This window comes from Urocampus carinirostris, chromosome 1 (genome assembly GCF_059441175.1).
Source record: "Urocampus carinirostris isolate Australia breed hairy pipefish chromosome 1, RoL_Ucar_1.0, whole genome shotgun sequence".
NCBI lineage: Eukaryota > Metazoa > Chordata > Actinopteri > Syngnathiformes > Syngnathidae > Urocampus > Urocampus carinirostris.
Window position 1 is genome coordinate 65,965,255 of NC_142349.1, and position 19,812 is coordinate 65,985,066.

Here is a 19,812-nt window from a genome sequence, read left to right on the forward strand (position 1 = left end):
TTGGTGCACTCCGGTTTCCTCCCACATTCCAAAATCATGCATGTCAGGTTAATTGGCTGGTCCAAATTGTCCCTAGGTGTGAAGGAGCCAGTTTTTCTTTTTGTTCTCTATTTACTTTTTTTCCTTTGTTTATTTCTTTTCTTTTTTTCTGGCTTTTTTCTGAATTTTTCCTTCTTTTTTCTCTTCCTTTTGTTTCTTTTTTTCTCAGCTTTTCACTACTTTTGCATTTTGGTATTTTTTTCTTTTTTGTTCTATTCCCCCTTCCTTTAAGTCATTCTGTGCATAATTTTACATAATATTTGGTCATATGGGGATGAAAGAAGCAAAAACAACCTGAAGAGCCGTTTAGGACCCGAAAGAGCCGGTTCCTTTTAGTGAGCCGAGCCGAAGAAGCCGGTTCTCGAAAAACTCTAAAAACTCACACAAGCAGCTTTGAGGGAACTTTGCGCTGGATAGATTTTCTTGTGCACTGAGAATGTGCAGGCAGTGCGCGATTGCGCACGAGCGCATCTTAGAGGGAACATTGATTAAGACTAATATTTAAAAATTAGAAGGTCATTATAGTTAATAAAAGTTAATAAAAGTTAATAAAAGAATTGGTTATTTCAGAAGTTCATTTCACATATATACTGCTCTACTAGGGCAGCTCCAGACTTCCTGTGCGGAGTTTGTATGTTCTCCCCGTGCTTGCGTGGGTTTCCACCGGGAACTCCGCTTTCCTCCCACATTCCAAATTGTCCCTAGGTGTGAATGAGCGAGTGAGTTGTCTGTCCCCGTGTGCCCTGCTATTGGCTAGCAACCAGTTCAGGGTGTCCCCTGCCCACTGCCCGATGATTGCTGGGATGGGCTCCAGCACCCCCGCGACCCTACTGAGGATAAGCGGTGTAGCTAATGAGATGAGATGAGATGAGACTGCTCTACTAAGTGAGTGTGCAACTAAACTTGTGTCCACCGTTAAAAAATTCACCAGACTCCCCAGTATTGATCTGTTTCTCCTTCCCCCAGGGGAAATTTGATGAACCCTGCTCGTCAACCATGTACGAACCTCGGCACTACGACAGCCCCCCGCTATACAGCGCCGCCTCCCACAGCTTCCATCCACCAAGAAACATCTACTCCCCTCATAGCCATTATGTGAGCTACGCCTCCAACCCCCCTGCCTACCCCCACCTCACCGAATCCAGACCCCAACACTTCTACAGGTGGTATTCCCCTCCCGGTTTCGTCAAAACCTTCCACGGCCTCGCCGTGCTCATGTCATTCCTTATTTTCGCCTGCGTGGCCTCCACTTTGGTTTGGGACATGAACGGCCTTGGTTACGGGGTTGGGGGTGTCCCGGGGGCGGGGCAGGGCTACTACGGAGGGAGCTACGGTTACAGCAGCTCCTACATGACTCCGCAGTCAGCAAAGGCCGCTATGATCTCCATGGCCTCCATCATCTTTCTGGTTTCGCTCGGGTTCCTGGTTGGGGGGTTCTCCCGTTCGAGGGCGGCGAGAGGATCCGGTTTCTACCTCACTGTGTTCATCTGTGACATCGTCTTAGCCGTACTACAGGTGAGGCTTATATACATACAAGAAATATTACATGCACTAGACCAGGGGTGTCAAACTCCTTTGCGCAGATAGGCTCACATGAAATTTCTACTGCCAATAGTGGCCGTAAGGCGCTAACCTGCTTATTGGGGGCATTAGGGGTTCAGTGTCTTACCCAAGGACACTTCAACATGTAACACGGAGGAGCCGGGTATCGAACTGCGATCTCTTGATCCCAAGACGAGCGCTCTACCTCCTGAGCCACTGCCTTAGAATTAACAATCAATCTATTTTGTGTCAGAATACGTTACACAGTAATACACTTTGAATTTAAATGACAGTTTAAATGAATCACAAGAAGGTTCATTAAATAAGCAGAGAAAACACAATTCCAATGTTTTCCAGTTCAGGGGATCTCAAATGCATGGCTGGAGAAGCACCTTTTCCGTTACTGGCTCCATCTAGTGTTAAAACTGAGTAGTGCAACAGAGTTGAGCTCAAGCGCCATGTGCGGGCCATATTCAACTAGATTTTCAGAATTTGCTGCGGGCCAATAAAAACTGACCGCAGTTGGCCCGCGGGCCGTCGTTTGGACACCCCTGATCTAGACAGAATCCAGCATTAACACTCCATTACTCTTCATTTGAACACTAAGCATCAACTCTGCTGTTTTTTTTTTTTCATAATTGCAGGCCATTATTGACATCATTTTTGTGATCGGTGTCAACCCGATGTCTCAGAGCTCACAGAGCATGCTGTACAATCCAATTCTGATGATGTGCCAGAACATTCCGGACAGGCCCAGCCTGAGTGGCGGCGCTGGTTTTCCTGGGGGATTCCCTATGTACAGCCAGTACCTGTACCACTACTGCTTCATGGACCCAGAAGAGGTCAGTGGGAATATTCCCCAACACTCTGAATGATTGTGTATGGATCTATGAATCTTGAAGAAGTTATTTTTTCCTTTACCTAGGCGGTAGCATTAGCTCTGGGTCTGATGGTGGTCTTGACCCAGTCACTCGCCGCGTACTACTCCTGGAAAACTCGCAGCAAAATCTGGCGACACGGCAAAGCTAGTATCTACTGGGACAGGCGACTGGTCAGGCAATCAGAAGGGCGAAATGTACAGGATTGGGTGAGAATTTTCTATGTTTGTTTTAGAATATCTGTCAACAAGGCAGAGGTTGAAATGAGAAGTTGCTTAAAGTCAGAAAGAATCAGTTGCAGCTATAAAAAAAAATATTCAACCCATAGGACATATTGTGTCCCATTTTGGGCTAATACACAGTCTTAAATCAGGTCAAGTTGTGATTATTCTATTGTCAGACAGGACGAAAGGAAGACTGAGATCACTTGCGCTCGTTTCTTGGTTTTACTGAAAGGAAGGAAATGACAAGGTGGGATTCTTCGATCCGTTGGTTGGCGGATTGACGGAACTTGACAGGCGGGTGAAGGCTTGGCGGGAATGGTCGCGGACAGGCGTAATCGTAGTGTTGATGGCCTGGGCTGGAGTAGAAGGGCGTCGTAGTATTCGGAGAAGAGTTCAGGAGTCAGACGGGCAGGGCAGATTACAGAAATGGGTCGGCAACGGGGATCAATCAGGAGCAGGCAAAGAGTCAGAGGTACGGGCTTACTGGGATGAAGGCAACAGGTAGCATGAGTACAATCAGACAAAGTGTTACCGGAAGCTGGAGATTTAAATGTACAGGGTGCGCCAATCGGCTGTCCTGGCTGTTGGCGCCAAAACCTGAGCACAGGTGTTCCCAATACATGTGATTGTGACATCTATCTATCTATCTACCTTGATCATATCCCTGAAGAGGGGTGATTGACAGCAAGACAAACACATACATTAACAAAGAAAATTTAAAAAGTGGGAAAAATGGCAAGAAACACACACAAAATTGTTTGGACCATGGCCAACCCAAATGCCCAAACACCCAAACAAGTTAGGCACTTCGGTACCTAAGTTGGTAAGGCTTTCGTCCCTCCAGATGAAACGGGACACAAGAAAGAGGCTATGTCACTCGGGTCAGGGTGACACAATTACACTCTTCCGTTCAACAGCAGGCCCTGAGAGCTTTCACTGGTTTACCCCTGCCGCATCATACAGGTGCAATGTTCCCTGTAATTTTCCACGGGTCTGAGTGTTCACACAAAATCAGTGAGCAACAGCAGTCCCAAGTGTGGCAACTAAGTCATTATCAAACATGTCCAAAACATGACATAGCGTTACATTTTGCTGAGTTTCCGGCAAAGCAAAAAATTGTTTCACTTTTGAATGAATTGACTAATGTATTATTGCAAAGGTTGTACAGCCAACAAACGTCATTTATTTTTACAACAATTCTTTCACTAGATTTCCATTTCTTTTTTTTTTCTGGCATCTTTTGTTGCATAATACTAACATTTTGGGGGTCTTATTTGGTCGGTTGCACGATACACAACTGAATTTAATCACATTTTTTAGTGGAAGTACAATGTTGGCAACAAGAATCACTTAGTATAATTGGAAATTATTTGAATGCAACACAAACTTTTTCTCTTTTTTTTCTCTCTTTTTTTTAATTCCTTTAAAAAAAATCTTATTGTGTTGATTTTTTTCCTAGCTGTTACTTTTTCCTTTGTGTTCTCTACTTACTTTTTTTCCTTTGTTTCTTTCTTTCCTTTTATTCTGGCTTTTTCTGTATTTTTCCTTCTTTTTTCTCTTCCTTTTGTTTCTTTTTTTCTCAGCTTTTCACTACTTTTTCATTTTGGTATTTTTTTCTTTTTTGTTCTATTCCTCCTTCCTTTAAGTCATTTTGTGTATAATTTTACATAATAGCGCAGCTTAAAGGGAACATTGTACAGGTGCCCTGCCCATCCCTTGGAACGCGTCCAAACATCCCACTATCCTTTTACAACACCTCTCCACTCAGTCCTATCACCAATAAGAGCTCTAGCTTCCACTATATTTAGACCTCGTTCCTGCAGAGCACTCATAACTCCATCCATCCACGTTAATCGCGGCCTTCCTCTTGGTCTCCTTCCATTTACTTCTGCTCTGTAGATCCTCTTCAACATTCGCTCCTCATCCATCCTCTCCATGTGTCCAAACCAACCAAGTACTCTCTTATCCACACGCTTGCTCAGTTCCACTACTACTCCAGTTTTGTCTCTCACAATTTCATTTCTCAATCTATCCAATCTTGTGATTATTCATATACCCTTAATCACAAAATGTCTCCAATGACTGCACAGAACACCATTACAACTGAAACCTACAAACAGCAGAGATGTCAAACTTTGTCCAAATTTTTAAAATATGTTAAAGTTCTAAAAGGCACTTGTTGGTGATATCAAATTTATTGAAAAAGATTCTAATAGAGACGTAGAGTATGTAGGTGGAAGCAAATCCCGTTTTGGGCAAGATGCTATTCCTTGGCTCTCTCCCACACAACTGATGAAACTAAAGCCAGGAGGTAGAGCGCTCGTTTTGGGATCAAGAGATTGCAGGTTCGAATCCCAGCTCCTCCAGCAGACACCAGCTGAAACGCGTTGACAGATTGCTGCCGGACTACTTAAACGCGGTCTTGCGAGTTGCCTGGTGTCAGAGCAGCTGCGAAACTCCTGCTAGACTCTGTTTTATATGCCAAGTCCTGTGAATTTGCCTGTGTTTGATCCTGTTTGTGTTGATCTTATGTTCTGCCCGATCAGTTTGATTTTGACCACTCTTTCGTTCGGATTTCAATCCACTTCTGCGACCATCGATCCTCGGATCGAGTGTGCGCGCATTACTCCTCTCCCTAATAAACTGTGAGTATGTTACGCTATTGGGTTCTCATTCCTGTTTCCTGTCCTGGTTCGTGACTGCCGCATATGGCATTAGATGACCTTCACTAATGGAACAGTATCTAATGAAGCACATTAAGAAGAGAAAAGGAACACAATTAGTTCATCCAAAGATGTCTTGGCCTAGATTCTCCTCCCAGTGATTGTAAAATGCTGGGCCACTAGCGTACCGGAGTGAGGATGTTTTGCCTTGCAGGGGAGGCATATTTAATGTAGCTTCATGTATAATGTATAAAAAGGTCGGGTTGCTACTGCATTGCTGTGCCAATCCACACAGAGGGGTGGGGGGGGCAGTAAATGGTTCAGTCTGGCCGGCTCCAGGCAGAAGCAGAGAAGTTAGGTACTTAGAGAAAAACAAAATTAGAAGTCCACATGTACTCAAATGTTGCTAGATGTAAAATACAGTAATGCAAATACTGTATAATTAAACATATTTGATTAACACATCCCAGCAACTCCTGCATTTAAGAGAGAGAGCTCCCACAGGTCACATTTAAATTGTTCTTCTCCCCGACTTTCCTCTGGAGGGGGTCTATTTAGGGGAGAGGGGCGGACAGACTTTATTCTTGTTCTTGCACAATGTTGCTGCAAAATTTTATTGGACTACATTGGAACCTCACTAGTTCGCGGTTCCTTTTTTCAAAACTTCGCGGGTCTAAAAAAATATACCTTACCTTCTCAATAAAAGCATTTATTGACTTGACACTATATATACATACATATATATATATCTATATATATATATTGGTGATATATATGTATATATATATATGTATATATATATATGTATATATATATATGTATATATATGTATATGTATGTATGTATATATATGTATATGTATATATATATATATATATGTGTATATATATGTATGTGTGTGTGTGTATACATAATGTGTGTGTGTGTAAATGGTCTGCATTTATATAGCGATTTTCCAGTCACTGAAGACCTCCCAAAGCGCTTTACAATATGCTTCACACTTACCCATTCACACACACACACTCACACACCGATAGCGGCCACGGCCATGCAAGGCGCCGACCTGCTTATTGGGGCATTAGGGATTCAGTGTCTTGCCCAAGGACACTTCGAAATATAACACGGAGGCATCGGGAATTGAACCTGTGACCTCTTGATCCCAGGACGAGGACTTTATCTCCTGAGTGTGTATGTGAGTGTGTGTCTGTGTTGTCTGTGTTCTTTTCTATTCAACTAACTCAAATACTGCCCAGAAAATTTCAAATTCTTTGACATACAACCACTTCTTTTTAAAATAAGGGAAATAATTACTTTCCCTGGTACTTTTACTACGTGTAATCCAGTTAATAACTCAGTTACTGATTTCTGGCAGAAGCAGTGAGTAACTATACCTACCGTAAATTCCGGACTATAAGCCACTACTTTTTTCCCAAACTCTCAACCCTGCGGCTTATTCATTGATGCGGCCAATTTATGTAATTTTTCTAACGGCCGCCAGCGGCGCTCGAGTACAAAAGGTCTATATGACAAAATTTCTTTCTGACACTGAGGAAGACGACTTTGATGGCTTCAGTTCTAAGGAGGAAGATGAGGACGGTTTACCGTGATTTTTACAAGTACAGTATGTTTTTTAACAGACCCGTTTACTGTGTTGCGAGCGTGTTGCTAGCGTGTTGCTACCATTAATTGCCCTGTCACAGGCACCGTTTGGGATGAAAGTTATATTATTATTATTAAAGCTTTGAAAACTCTCTCGGTATACCGTCTTTCTTTGTAAATATGTGTAACCCATGTATAATACTGTATGTATTTGCAACTGTATATTTTTTTAATGTATTTATTTGTATTTATTTTAGACACTTATTCTGATATGTTTTGCACGGGCGAATGAAAAAGGAGGGGCGGAACAAACGCGGGGTGACGAGAAGTGGGGACCAGTAAAGGTGAGGAACAGACAGACCTGTTTGTGGACGCGGCGGACAATAGTGGATATATATTTTTCCCACCCTTACCTTTGGAAATATACACTATTTTCCTTGGATTACCTTTAACGGGACCCGGACTCTGCAGGTCTGCATCAAACCTTAAGTACCGGTATCATATTTTGTTCATTTTGCCGGCTGTGATTTTTGGACTGTGTACTTTAATGAAGGAGTTCAGTTTCAATCGCGGGACTCAAAGTCGGATTTGGGATAATTTTGTGTTTGTTTGTGTTTTTTGAATGTGGGCGCATGCGGCTTATATACAGGTGCGGCTTGTGTAAGTACAAAATCGGTTTTCCTCCTAAAATGTGGTGGATGCGCTCTATAGTCCGGAATTTACGGTAATTCCTTATTATCATAAGGATAATAAAGACAATTTTGAATCCTGAATTAGTGACTTGACAAAGCAGAGAAGAAAGTCTATTAGATCATCTCCAGCTGCCAGATGATCCTTTCCATCCTGTGTGGATGTTCTTTAGATCTGTTTCACCATCTGCTTATTTGCCCGTTTACGGCGCGTCCTGCTCTAGATATGAAGATAAACAAGTCATGAATGATGCATGACGCCATATGACGGCAGATTACAAGTAGCACACGCAGTACTTTGCCGTTCCGGGTACAAAATGACCGCATTTGACTGTGGAAACTTGCATTGAGTTCCTCTCCAAATGTATTATTTAGTCGTAATCTGCCTCTATAATCAGATCATTGCTGCACGGTTAGTCTTATGTGCGGACTCATTAAAGTGAAATCTGCAGTTACAGTACATGTTTCATGTATGTACTTCATCAAACAATCATGACACATACTTTTGCTTTTATTGTGATAAAGGTTGCTTCTAGTGGGACAAAGAAACTGAGAAACGGAGTAGGTAGGATTCTTCAGACAACCGCATTTATTCAGGACCTACCGATAACTGCTGAAATCCTGCTTCCGAAGACTTGATAAGTTTTTGTTCATATGCATGATTAATTTATACCAGAAATAAAAGCACATGCAAATTCAAATTATTTATTTATGTTTCTTTATTTTTGTTTACAATTACTGTACCAGAAATAAAAGCACACGCAAATTCAAATTATTTATATGTTTCTTTATTTTTGTTTACAATTACTGTACCAGAAATAAAAGGGCACGCTAATTCAAATTATTCATATATGTTTCTTTATTTTTGTTTACAATTACCGTACCAGGAATCAAAGCACAGGCAAATTAAAATGATTTATGTATCTTTCTTTATTTTTGTTTACAATTACCGTACCAGAAATAAGAGCACACGGAAATTCCAATTATTTAAATATGTGTTTCTTTATTTTTGTTTACAATTACTGTACCAGAAATAAAGCACACGCAAATTCAAATTATCTATATATGTTTCTTTTTTTTTTTTTTACAATTACTGTACCAGAAATAAAAGCACACGGAAATTCAAATTATTTGTATATGTTTCTTTCTTTTTTGCTTACAATTACTGTACCAGAAATAAAAGCACACAAAAAAATCTAGTTATTTTATTGTGTTTCTTTATTTTTGTTTGCAATTACAATAACATGATACGGTTTTGGTAACAATCTCTCCAAAAAGTTCACCAATACTGCATTTGTTGGTTATTACTACAATAACAATATTGTTATGCTCGCTGACATATAAATATCGCATTGCAGTATTTGCCTGTGATTGTGGGTGTGTTCATTATGCTAAAATACATGACTTCTAAATATTATTCAAGTGCTCCAACACTTAATGTCACACATGCCTTGGCAAAAAAAAAATATATCACTCATTACCAAGTGGCATTGCAGTATCTTAGCTGCACACATTTGTAGCTATAATAAATAAAATTACATACTTTATACAAATGCTGATGCATAGAGCGTCAAGAACCGGACCAGGATCAGGACCCAAATGCGTGACGTTTCTCACACAAGCCTTTTATTTTACGGGAAATGGGGAGTCATGCATGTTAGGCAGCAGTCTGGTGTGGAATGATAGGAAGTCAGAGGCCGACGAGATCGATACCAATTGCCCGAGCAGATATCGGACAGATGGGGTCGATATAAGACAGGACGGGACAGACAGGATTGATATTAAAACAGGATATCGAAATTAAACAGGTCAAACTAGACGGGAACAAAACTGGAAACCGGTATTAAACAGGACAAAATAAACGGAAACCATACCGTACAGGAAATAACAATAGGAAACAGGACCGAGTCAAAACCCACGTCTTGCAGAGGTTTGTTGACGGAGTGACAAAAGAAGAGAGAGGAATGAAATGAAATGAACTGCATTTCTATAGCGCTTTTCAAGTCAATGACTTCCCAAAGCGCTTTACAATGTGCTCCACATTTCCCAGTAGCGGCCTTGCAGTCATTTAAGGCGCTAACCTGCTTATTGGGGATATGAGGGTTTCAGTGTCTTACCCAAGGACACTTCGACATGTAACACAAACGAGCCGGGATTCGAACTGGGATCTTTTGATCCCAAGACGAGCGCTTTACCTCCTGAGCTACTGCCGCCCCAGAGAGCACTGAGCTTAAATAGATGGCAAGCCAATCCGTCAACGAGCCGCAGTTGGCGCCACACGGGCGGGGCCAATTAGGCACCATGGCAACCGTGACTTAGAGGCGGGGGTAACAAACCTTAATATGTATGTACATATATATATCTATGTTCTTATGTATATATATATATATATATATATATATATATATATATATATATATATATATACTGGTGAGGTACTGATGCATACTTTTATATATTCTCGTTTAGATTATTTCATTTAATTTATTTTGTGTATTTTTCTTTGTCAGGTAAACCATGTTGGAGAGGGACGGAGCACCCAGCAGGCTCCAACTATCGTGATATCAGAGAAAGCAGCTTCCTACTTTCAGGGTGGAAACAATGACTGTGATGCAGGCCTTGATATTAGCCTTGGAAATTTGAGCAGCAACAGGTGTGTATGTATCATTCATTGGCAGGTTTTATAACTGCATTATTTTTCTAAAAAAATATGAATGTAAATCCCTCCCAACAGCATAAAAAACATCGAAAAATGCAGTAGTGGGGCGGCAGTAGCTCAGGAGGTAGAGCGATCGTTTTAGGATTAAGGGATCCCAGTTCGAATCCCGGCTTGTCCGTGTTACATGCCGAAGTGTCCTTGGGTAAGACACTGAAACCCCAATACCCCCAATAAGCAGGTTAGCGCCTTACATGGCTGCACAGATCACGGCCGCTATTGGGAAGCACAATGTAAAGCGCTTTGGGAAGTCATTGACTTGAAAAGCGCTATAGAAATGCAGATCATTTCATTTCATTTTGGGGCTTTTTGGTACATTTTTTCACCCTCGGCAAAAAGCATTTAGTCACAATGTGAAAAGTTAAAGTGTGTAATAATTCACGACGTGTCAGGACCAGAACGGAGAGAGGACCCACTTGCGTTACGTTTCTCTCAGTTTTATTGGAAGAAAGAGAAAGGGTTGTGCCCACGATCCGGTGATTGCTGGGCGCGGGAAGCAGGTCGCTCCGAACGCGGAAATGGGACTTCCGTGACGAGCGACGGCGGTGTCGGGAACGGGAAAACGGGTCAGTAGCCGGGACAGAAGAGCAAAAACGGGGACGGGGTCGGAAGCGAGTCGTAAGCCAGGAAAGGAGATTTGACCTGGTCGGGGACAAAAATAGGTTGCAAGCCGGGATGGGAGAGTAGACGTGGTCAGGATCAAAAACGGGTCGAAGCCGGGGGGACAGACTGAAGCAAAAAACAGGTTGGAGTCAGGGTCGAAAAAGAGGCTTGCCTAGTGTAAACTGAGGTTCGCAGACGGACAGACAACAGGGGAAAGATAGGAGTGGGTTTAAATAGGGACAGAGGTCCAGGACGGGTGAAGCATATCAGTAATCATGACACGACTAGAAGTCGACGTAGCTTGGAATTGAGCTGAAGCTTGTGCATAAGATGACACACTATGAAAGCACAAAAGATACGATTTTGCAAAATTCTGTGAGAAATTATTAATTTCAACCAGCGATAAATCATGGATGCTGGTGTTATTCCTTGGAGCAGCAAAAAAACCTGAGCAAGCAAGATACACCCAATGAGCATATAGCTGGTCAAAGCCTGTATAAGTGGCTACCATAAGCTACTCAAAAGGCTAGCAAAAAACTAGCTAAAGCCTTCTAAAGCAAACCAGAATTCATCAAGTGTCCGTACCCTGAATCACGGGATTCAAAGACGTCATGAACCAGAACAAGATCAGGACCCAATCGCGTGACGTTCTCACACCAGCCTTTATTTTACGGGAAATGGGGAGTCATGCACGTTAGGCAGCAGTCTGGCGTGGTATGACAGGAAGCCAGAAACCGACGAGATCAATTCAAATTGCTCGGGTTGATACCGGACGGATGGGGTCGATGCCGGACAGGACGGGACAGACAAGATAGATAACGGATCAGGAAATCGAAAATAAACAGGAGAAACTAGACGGGAACAAAAACTGGAGAAAATAACAAACAGGACATAAACAGACGGAAACAAAACTGGAACCCAAAATTAAACAGGATAAAAATAAACGTGAACAATACCGGACTGGAAATATCAACAGGAAAACATGGCCGAGTCAGAACCCACGTCTTGTGGGGCAGAAGTTCGTTTGACGGGCTGACAATGGAAGCAAGAGAGCGCTGAGCTTAATATGGACAGAAAGCCAATCTCTCAACAAGCCGCAGCTGGCGCCACACGGGCGCGCCCAATTGGGCGCCATGGCAACCATGACAGACGTTCCCTTGATAACAATAACGCTAGCTGCCAGCGGTGAGCAATAGCCTTCAACCAAGTGGTTAACAAGGGTGGCTAGAGAAGGAAAAAAAGGAAAATAATTCCAAGATGCCTAAAACAAGGAACTGCGACAGAAACAAAATGAAAATAAATCCAAACAGCTTGCCACCATCATTTTTGCCGTTCCATGTATTCCGTTACTCCCCAAGCCTGCACAAAATGAAGTAATTTTATTCATATTTAGTTTCTTTTGTCTTTTATTAGCATATTTGGTATTGGAGTAATCCAAAAGTAATTGAAAGTAATCAAGTTAAAGTAACCCTACCCAAGCCTGGAACTTATCGCCCATACGTATTATTTTTCTCAAAATGGAATGAAGTTACAGCGGAACCTCGGTTCTCGACCATAATCCGTTCCAGAACCCAGTTCGAGAACCGATTTGTTCAATCACCGAAATCGATTTTCCCATTAAAAATAATGTAAATCGTTTTAATCCGTTCCAACACCCTGAATGTTAACCATGAATGTTTAACGTAAACATGAAACTAACCCAGGCTAATCGTACGTTCGCGTTATCGTAATCTTCCGTACGAAAGATTACGCTAACATGAACGTGTAAAAATAAAAAAAGCGCTTCATTGGAAAGGGTGCTCCGTCCCAACACCCTGAATTTTGGGCTCAGTTCCAACACCCTGAATGTTTACCTGAATGTTCAACATAATCATAGAGCTAACCCAGGCTAATCGTACGTTCGCGTTATCGTAATCTTCCGTACGAAAGATTACGCTAACACGAACGTGTAAAAAAAAAAAAAAAGATAAAGAAAAGAATTATGAATAGGATTTCTTAACTTTGTGGTGGTCAGCAGAAGGCGCAGGCAAGATCGGAAACTTGCACACCTCTTTCATATTTAGCTATTATGTCTTTCTTAAAGGCAATAGTTGTACGAACAACTTTTCTTTTTTCACCTGTCCTGCTTGCACCGACCTTCTTCGGAGGCATGGTTAGGGGCTAAAACACTCCGTTCACCGATATTAAAAGCGAAAGCAAAAAGAGGCAAGTGCGCACGTGATAACAGTCGGTCACGATCTACACCCGTACGCCGCTCAGCATGGCACCCTAGCGTACGCACTCACGCATTACCGGCGTTCGAACTCCGAATTTTTGACCGAACAGCGAAGCAAGAATTTCTCGAAATTTTTGGTCGGACACCGATTTCTTCGAACTGAGAGGCGTTCGAAAACCGAGGTTCCACTGTATAACAAAATTCCTATCAATTGTAGTTCCTGAACCTACTGTAGAATAAACATCAGAGTGCAGCCGATACCGATACCAACCACCATCGCAGGTACTGATACATGACTGGTATCGGTGCTCATATTTGCTAAGTGTATACTAAAGTTCCTCATGATGTATTTTTCTAGCTTCTTTGAGAACAGTTCCAAGTATCAAGAGGCAGATCATCTCTACCAGAACAGAAATCCTGCAGTGTGCAGCAGTCCCTTCTGTGACACAGACAGTGGCAGGAAACCCGCCTCAAGGGACCAGAAACCCCAGAAGGATCAGATATTAGAACCGGCTTACACCACCAGAGGGGGCACTGCTAATGAGTTGGACCAGGACCAGGAGCAAAGTCTCTTTAGGTGACTTTAACTTATCCTCCAGGGGTCAACTAGCTGAAAGCTAGTTTTTGTTACCGATTAGAGCAGGGGTTTCAAGCTTAGAGCTACTTTTTATTTCGAAATAGCGCAAAAGGCACCCAGTTTGATATGCATTTCTACAATAGAATTTTTCCTGCTACTACTATGTTGTTACCAATCGCGCACTGCCTGCACATTCTCAGCGCACAAGAAAATCTAGCCAGCGCACAAAAATCAGGGCTCGAAATTGCTAATTAAGAAGCCAATTAAGTCAAAGTTACAGTGCATGAAGGTAAAAATACACGGGTTCCCCTGACGTTGTGTCCTAAATGCGGTATTTTGAAGTCAATGTCGAACGAAGTGGAAAAGTAAAGTCAGTAGAGTTTTTCGAGAACCGGCTTCTTTGGCTCGGCTCACTAAAGAGAACCGGCTCTTTCGGGTCCCAAACGGCTCTTCGGGTTGTTTTTGCTTCTTTAATCCCTACACGACCACTTATTATGTAAAATTGTGCACAAAGTTGACTTAAAGGAAGGGGGGAGGGAAATAGAACAAAAAAGAAAAAAATACCAAAATGAAAAAGTAGTGAAAAGCTGAGAAAAAAGAAACAAAAGGAAGAGAAAAAAGAAGGAACATTTCAGAAAAAAGCCAGAAAAAAAGAAAAGAAACAAACAAAAGAAAAAAAGAGAACAAAAAGAAAAAAGTAACCGCTAGGAAAAAATAAACACAATGAGATTTTTTTAAAGGAATTTAAAAAATGTTTTGAAAAAAAACAAAAAAGAAAATAACTACAAGGTAAACAATTACAAAAACTGCGCATGAAAAATACGATATTGAAAATTAAAAACCTTCCCCCCAGACGGTATCAACTTGGGGGGAGTGACTGAACTGCGCTCACCCGCTTTCAAACAGTCACACCTCACAGTCATTAGCAAAGTCGTTTTTATTGACTGTGCCAACAGCAGAAGCTGTCAAATCATTCGCTAGTTTTCCTGGACCTGGCTTCTGCTGTGTTCCCAAGGTATTGTCCCTTCCATTCCTGACTGTATTTTGTTTTTTTCCCTCCGCTTGTAAAGCGCTTTTTGTTGTCCCTGCTTCTCTGCAAGTTGCGTCTGCACTTGGGTCCGCATCCAACAAAACAATGAACGATGCAGTGCTTTATGAAAAATACATATTTATGGAAACGAGGCAAACCTCCTGTGTGGAGTTTGCATGTTCTCCCCGTGAAGAAAAAGTCAATCTTGTTGGAACATTGTCCTTCCAATAATAAAATGTGATTAAATACCGTTATGTGTCTTGCAACCGACGAAATAAGCCCCCCAAAATGTTAGTATTATGCGTCAAAAGATAGCAGGATTAAAAAATGAAAATCTTGTGAAAGAATTGTTGTAAAAACAAATGACGTTTGTAGGCCGTAAAACCTTTGCAATAATACATGAGCCAATTTATTCAAAAGTGAAAAATGTTTTTGCATTGCCGGAAACTCAGCAAAATGTAACTTGATGTCAAGTTTTGGACATGTTTGATAATGAATTATCTTGCCACACTTGGGATTATGGTTGCTCACTGTTGTTTCAAGCGTCGCTCACCGACTTTGTGTGAACGCTCAGACCCGTTTCTTTCTCCTGTTCACTCTCTCTTTCCCTCTCTTTTTCTCTATTTCTCTCTCACTCTCTAACTCTTTCTTTTTCTCTGTCTTGCTCTCTTTCTATTTCTATTTTCTATCTTACGATACCAACGGTATCACGATACAACTGTATGTAACATCCCACATGCCGACATTTCTTGTGTAAATACCATGTAAATTATAACTATAGCCTTATCCCCCTTGTTTTATAACCTTATCTTCTCTGTTCCGTTATCTTCTTGGCTCATACCTCACTGTGAATGTGTAAAACTGGAGTGTCATGCCCAATTTCGTTGTCACAATATGTTAACCCATTTTGTAACAATGACAATAAAGGTATATTCTATTCTATTCTATTCTATTTTCTCTCTTAATTTTACACTTGAATTCCCTTTCTTTCTATTTTTCTCTTTCTTTCTCACCCTTTCTTTCCGTTTTTTTGACCTCTCTCTCTCTCTCACCTCACTCTCTTTTTCTCCTGCCGACTCTTTCTTTCTGTCGTTTTCACTTCTCTTATTCTTTTTATCTTTCTCTTTTTTCACTTTCTTTTTCTCTCTTTTTCATTTCCCCCTTCTTCTCCATTCATATCTCTATTCTGCTCTCTCTTTTTCTCTCACTGTTACTCTGTCTCCCTTGTTCTCCCTATCTGTTTATCTGTTAGGTTTAAGTCCCCAACATTTTTAATAAAACGCTCTGAAATAAAAGAAGACATAGAGAATCGGTCATTAAGAATTGGTTATTTTATTAATCATTATCATGAGAGCGGCGGAGACCAGGCTGTTACAAATCTCCTCCTCGCTCTGAACAAGTCCCCGAACCCTCCCTTCTAATATTAAGGTTCTTGGAGAAAAACAACTTGAGTTATGGCATGCACAGGTCAGGGTGCACCCACTGGAATGTGAAAGAGACAGAAACAAAAAAAACAACTCATGGCCTTGAAGAACAGCTTACGGCTGAAAACTATACAAAAAGGGCTGAGAACACTTATAACATATTAATGTCAACTGTAGGATAAATATATGTATATAACTCCATCATTATCGCTCTTTCTTTCCCTCCCTTTCTTTATCTCTCTTTTTCTCCCTCTCTCTTTCTCTTAAACTCACTAGTCCGGCCCCCTTGAGATTTCTTTTATAGCATTTGCGGCCCCCAGCTAAAATGAGTTTGACACCCCTGTTATAGAGCATATTATTTTGTGAAATGTTTATTTTTTCAGTACAAAACAATACAGGTTACTTATACAAGCCTTAAACATAGTTAAACATACAAAATATAGCACTGAAGCAACTTACGAACAAATTCAATTTACGAACTATCGTCCGGAATCTCATTCGTAAGTAGGGCAGTGTCACCTCTCAATTGCCACCTTGTATTAAGTCGTATCCCGGGAGTCTACTGTCCGGTGATAACCAATGTAATGCATTTATTCATTTAAAACAATCCAAGTGTCTACTTTGTTGACCCTCCTCCGCAGACAGTACCCCGAAATCCTCTCGGACCACCAGCGCCGGAAGTACCGGCGTGATTTTGACTCCTCCCTGGCACGATACAAACATCTGTGTCAAGAAATGGATGACATTTGTGACCAAATTCATAAGCTGAGGCGAGAACTGGACTCTCTGGACAAGGATTCCATCAAGTACCAGGTAGCAGACCACTGGAAGCTTTCAGCTGTGATTTATTCTTACTCTGTGTGCAAACTACAACCTTTTTCCTTGCCTGCTGAACAAAATATTTTGGGGGGTGGAAAGTCTCAGCTCATCTCATTAGCTACACCGCTTATCCTCAGTAGGGTCGCGGGGGTGCTGGAGCCCATCCCAGCAATCATCGGGCAGTGGGCAGGGGACACCCTGAACTGGTTGCCAGCCAATCGCAGGGCACACGGGGACAGACAACTCACTCGCTCATTCACACCTAGGGACAATTTGGACCGGCCGATTAACCTGACATGCATGTTTTTGGAATGTGGGAGGAAACCGGAGTGCCCGGAGGAAACCCACGCAAGCACGTGGAGAACATGCAAACTCCACACAGGAGGTTTGCCTCTTTTCCATAAATATGTATTTTTCATAAAGCACTGCATCGTCCTTTGTTTTGTTGGATGCGGACCCAAGTGCAGACGCAACTTGCAGAGAAGCAGGGACAACAAAAAGCGCTTTACAAGCGGAGGGAAAAAAACAAAATACAGTCAGGAATGGAAGGGACAATACCTTGGGAACACAGCAGAAGCCAGGTCCAGGAAAACGAGCGAATGATTTGACAGCTTCTGCTGTCGGCACAGTCAATAAAACCGACTTTGCTAATTACTGTGAGGTGTGACTGTTTGAAAGCGGGTGAGCGCAGTTCAGTCACTCCCCCCAAGTTGATACCGTCTGGGGGGGAAGGTTTTTGTAATTGTTTACCTTGTAGTTATTTAGGCCAACGAGATCAATACCAATTGCCTGAGTAGATATTGGAAAGCTGAGGTCGATACTGGACAGGACGGGACAGACAGGATTGATATCAAAACAGGATATTGAAAATAAATAGGACAAACTAGACAGGAACGAAACTGGAAACCGATATTTAACAATGGGACGGACAGGGTTGATATCAAAACAGGATATCGAAATTAAACAGGAAAAACAAGACGGGAACGAAACCGATATTAAACAGGACAAAATAAACAGGAACAATACCGGACAGGAAATACCAACAGGAAACAGGACAGGGTCAAAACCCACGTCTTGCGGGGCAGAGGTTTGTTGACGGGCTGACAAAGAAAGAGTGAGAGCACTGAGCTTAAATAGACAGAAAGCCAATCTGTCAACGAGCCGCAGCTGGCGCCACACGGGCGAGGCTAATTGGACGCCATGGCAACCATGACAAAAAGGGCATATATTGGGGGTTTTAATGCAATTTGATGAAAACAAATATTAATTGAACATAACACATACACATAAATGTCTGCATGTATATTTATTCATAAATACATTTTAAAATTTGTTTTTTTCTCCTCCTTCATTGCGGAGGTATTGGATCAGATTAAGAAAAATCCATTCAATCCATTATTTTCTTCTCTTGGCCTGGCTGCTCTGCCAAATGTATTACCATAGTTGTCAGGACCAGAACGGAAACAGGACCCAATTGCGTTACGTTTCTTACAAGTTTTATTAAAAGAAAGAGAAAGGGCTGCGCCCACGATTCAGCGTTCGCTAGGCATGGGAAGCAAGTCGCTCTCGTACTCAGTTTGTGATCCGAACACGGACCTGGATCTTCCATAGCGAGCGATGGCGGTGTCAAGGACGGAAAAACAGGTCGATAGCCGGGACAGTTGAGCAAAAACGTGGTTGGGGTCAGAAACGGGTCGTAAGCCGGGACGGGAGAGCAAACGTGGTCAGGATCAAAACGGGTCGTAGCCGGAGACAGACGGGAGCAAAAACGGGACAGGTGGGAGTCAGGGTTGAAAAAAGCTTGCCTAGTTCTAGTATATCAATGAGTATAATTGTTTAATTTTTGTTCTGTGTTGTTAATCGGAGGGAAAGGTTTACTTTATGTTTCATTCTCAGGGTGTGGCGGATGAATATAACAGATTAAAAGATCTCAAAAAGGTGCGTGGAAACGTTTTGAATTCAACATGCATTTTACCTGAACAATAATTACTGAAAGACCCGTTGATCATGTTTGTTTCTATTTTAGGCACCAGATTACCGAGCAAAGAAAAGGGAGAGCACAGAACTTCGTCAAAAACTCTTCCACATCAAACAACTCGTAAAAAACTTCGACACGGGGATCTGTTGAGCTGCAATCAACTATTTACTGCCTACTCGATAAAATGTGCCGGTCACTTTGTTTACACTGACGTTAAAGGCACAGTGAATGAACTTTGCACTTGAATTACGGATTCAACTGATTTCTATGTGAGAGCGGCAACCACAGATGAAAAATCGAACTGATTTTAAAACTTCTACTTGTGAGTATTGTCGTGCTCTTAGGGATATTTCCTCGCTTTAATTGCCTCCTTATTTTAAAAAAAGTCCCGACGGTCAATTGGTGACAGCCATATTCCTCAGCAAGGATAACGATTTTTTTTTTAAATCATAAGCTTCGTATCCATGGTTATCATGTTTTTGCTTCTCCTTTTAGCATCACCGCAAGTCTAGGGACACACAGTGCTGTTTGAAATAATAGCACTGCAATGTGACTAACCAGCAGGGTTGGGTAGGGTTACTTTAACTTGATTACTTTCACTTACTTTTGGATTACTCCAATACCAAATGTGCTAATAAAAGACAAAAGAAACTAAATATGAATAAAATGATAACTCACAACACGTAGTAAGCTTTCTCTCCTGGCTTTGATCTCTTTGATCTCTGGCAAAACGAACATCAAATGCGACAGAAACAAAATGAAAATAAATCCAAACAGCTTGCCAACATCATTTTTGCCGTTCCATGTATTCCGTTA

General features: G+C 41.7%; 1 protein-coding gene across 1 annotated transcript in view; it reads left to right on the top strand.

Annotated features, from left to right (window-relative positions):
* The window catches only part of ocln1 (occludin1), a 30,121-nt gene extending 10,635 nt beyond the window's left edge, over positions 1 to 19,486 (top strand). The window contains exons 2-9 of the mRNA XM_088348771.1: positions 1,006 to 1,554; positions 2,226 to 2,423; positions 2,507 to 2,668; positions 10,145 to 10,287; positions 13,527 to 13,745; positions 16,841 to 17,012; positions 18,915 to 18,956; positions 19,045 to 19,486. Of these exons, the coding sequence (XP_088204897.1) occupies positions 1,036 to 1,554; positions 2,226 to 2,423; positions 2,507 to 2,668; positions 10,145 to 10,287; positions 13,527 to 13,745; positions 16,841 to 17,012; positions 18,915 to 18,956; positions 19,045 to 19,146 (1,557 nt within the window). The 5' untranslated portion in view covers positions 1,006 to 1,035 and the 3' untranslated portion in view covers positions 19,147 to 19,486. The remainder of the gene's footprint in view (positions 1 to 1,005; positions 1,555 to 2,225; positions 2,424 to 2,506; positions 2,669 to 10,144; positions 10,288 to 13,526; positions 13,746 to 16,840; positions 17,013 to 18,914; positions 18,957 to 19,044) is intronic.
* The last annotated feature ends 326 nt before the right edge of the window (positions 19,487 to 19,812 follow it).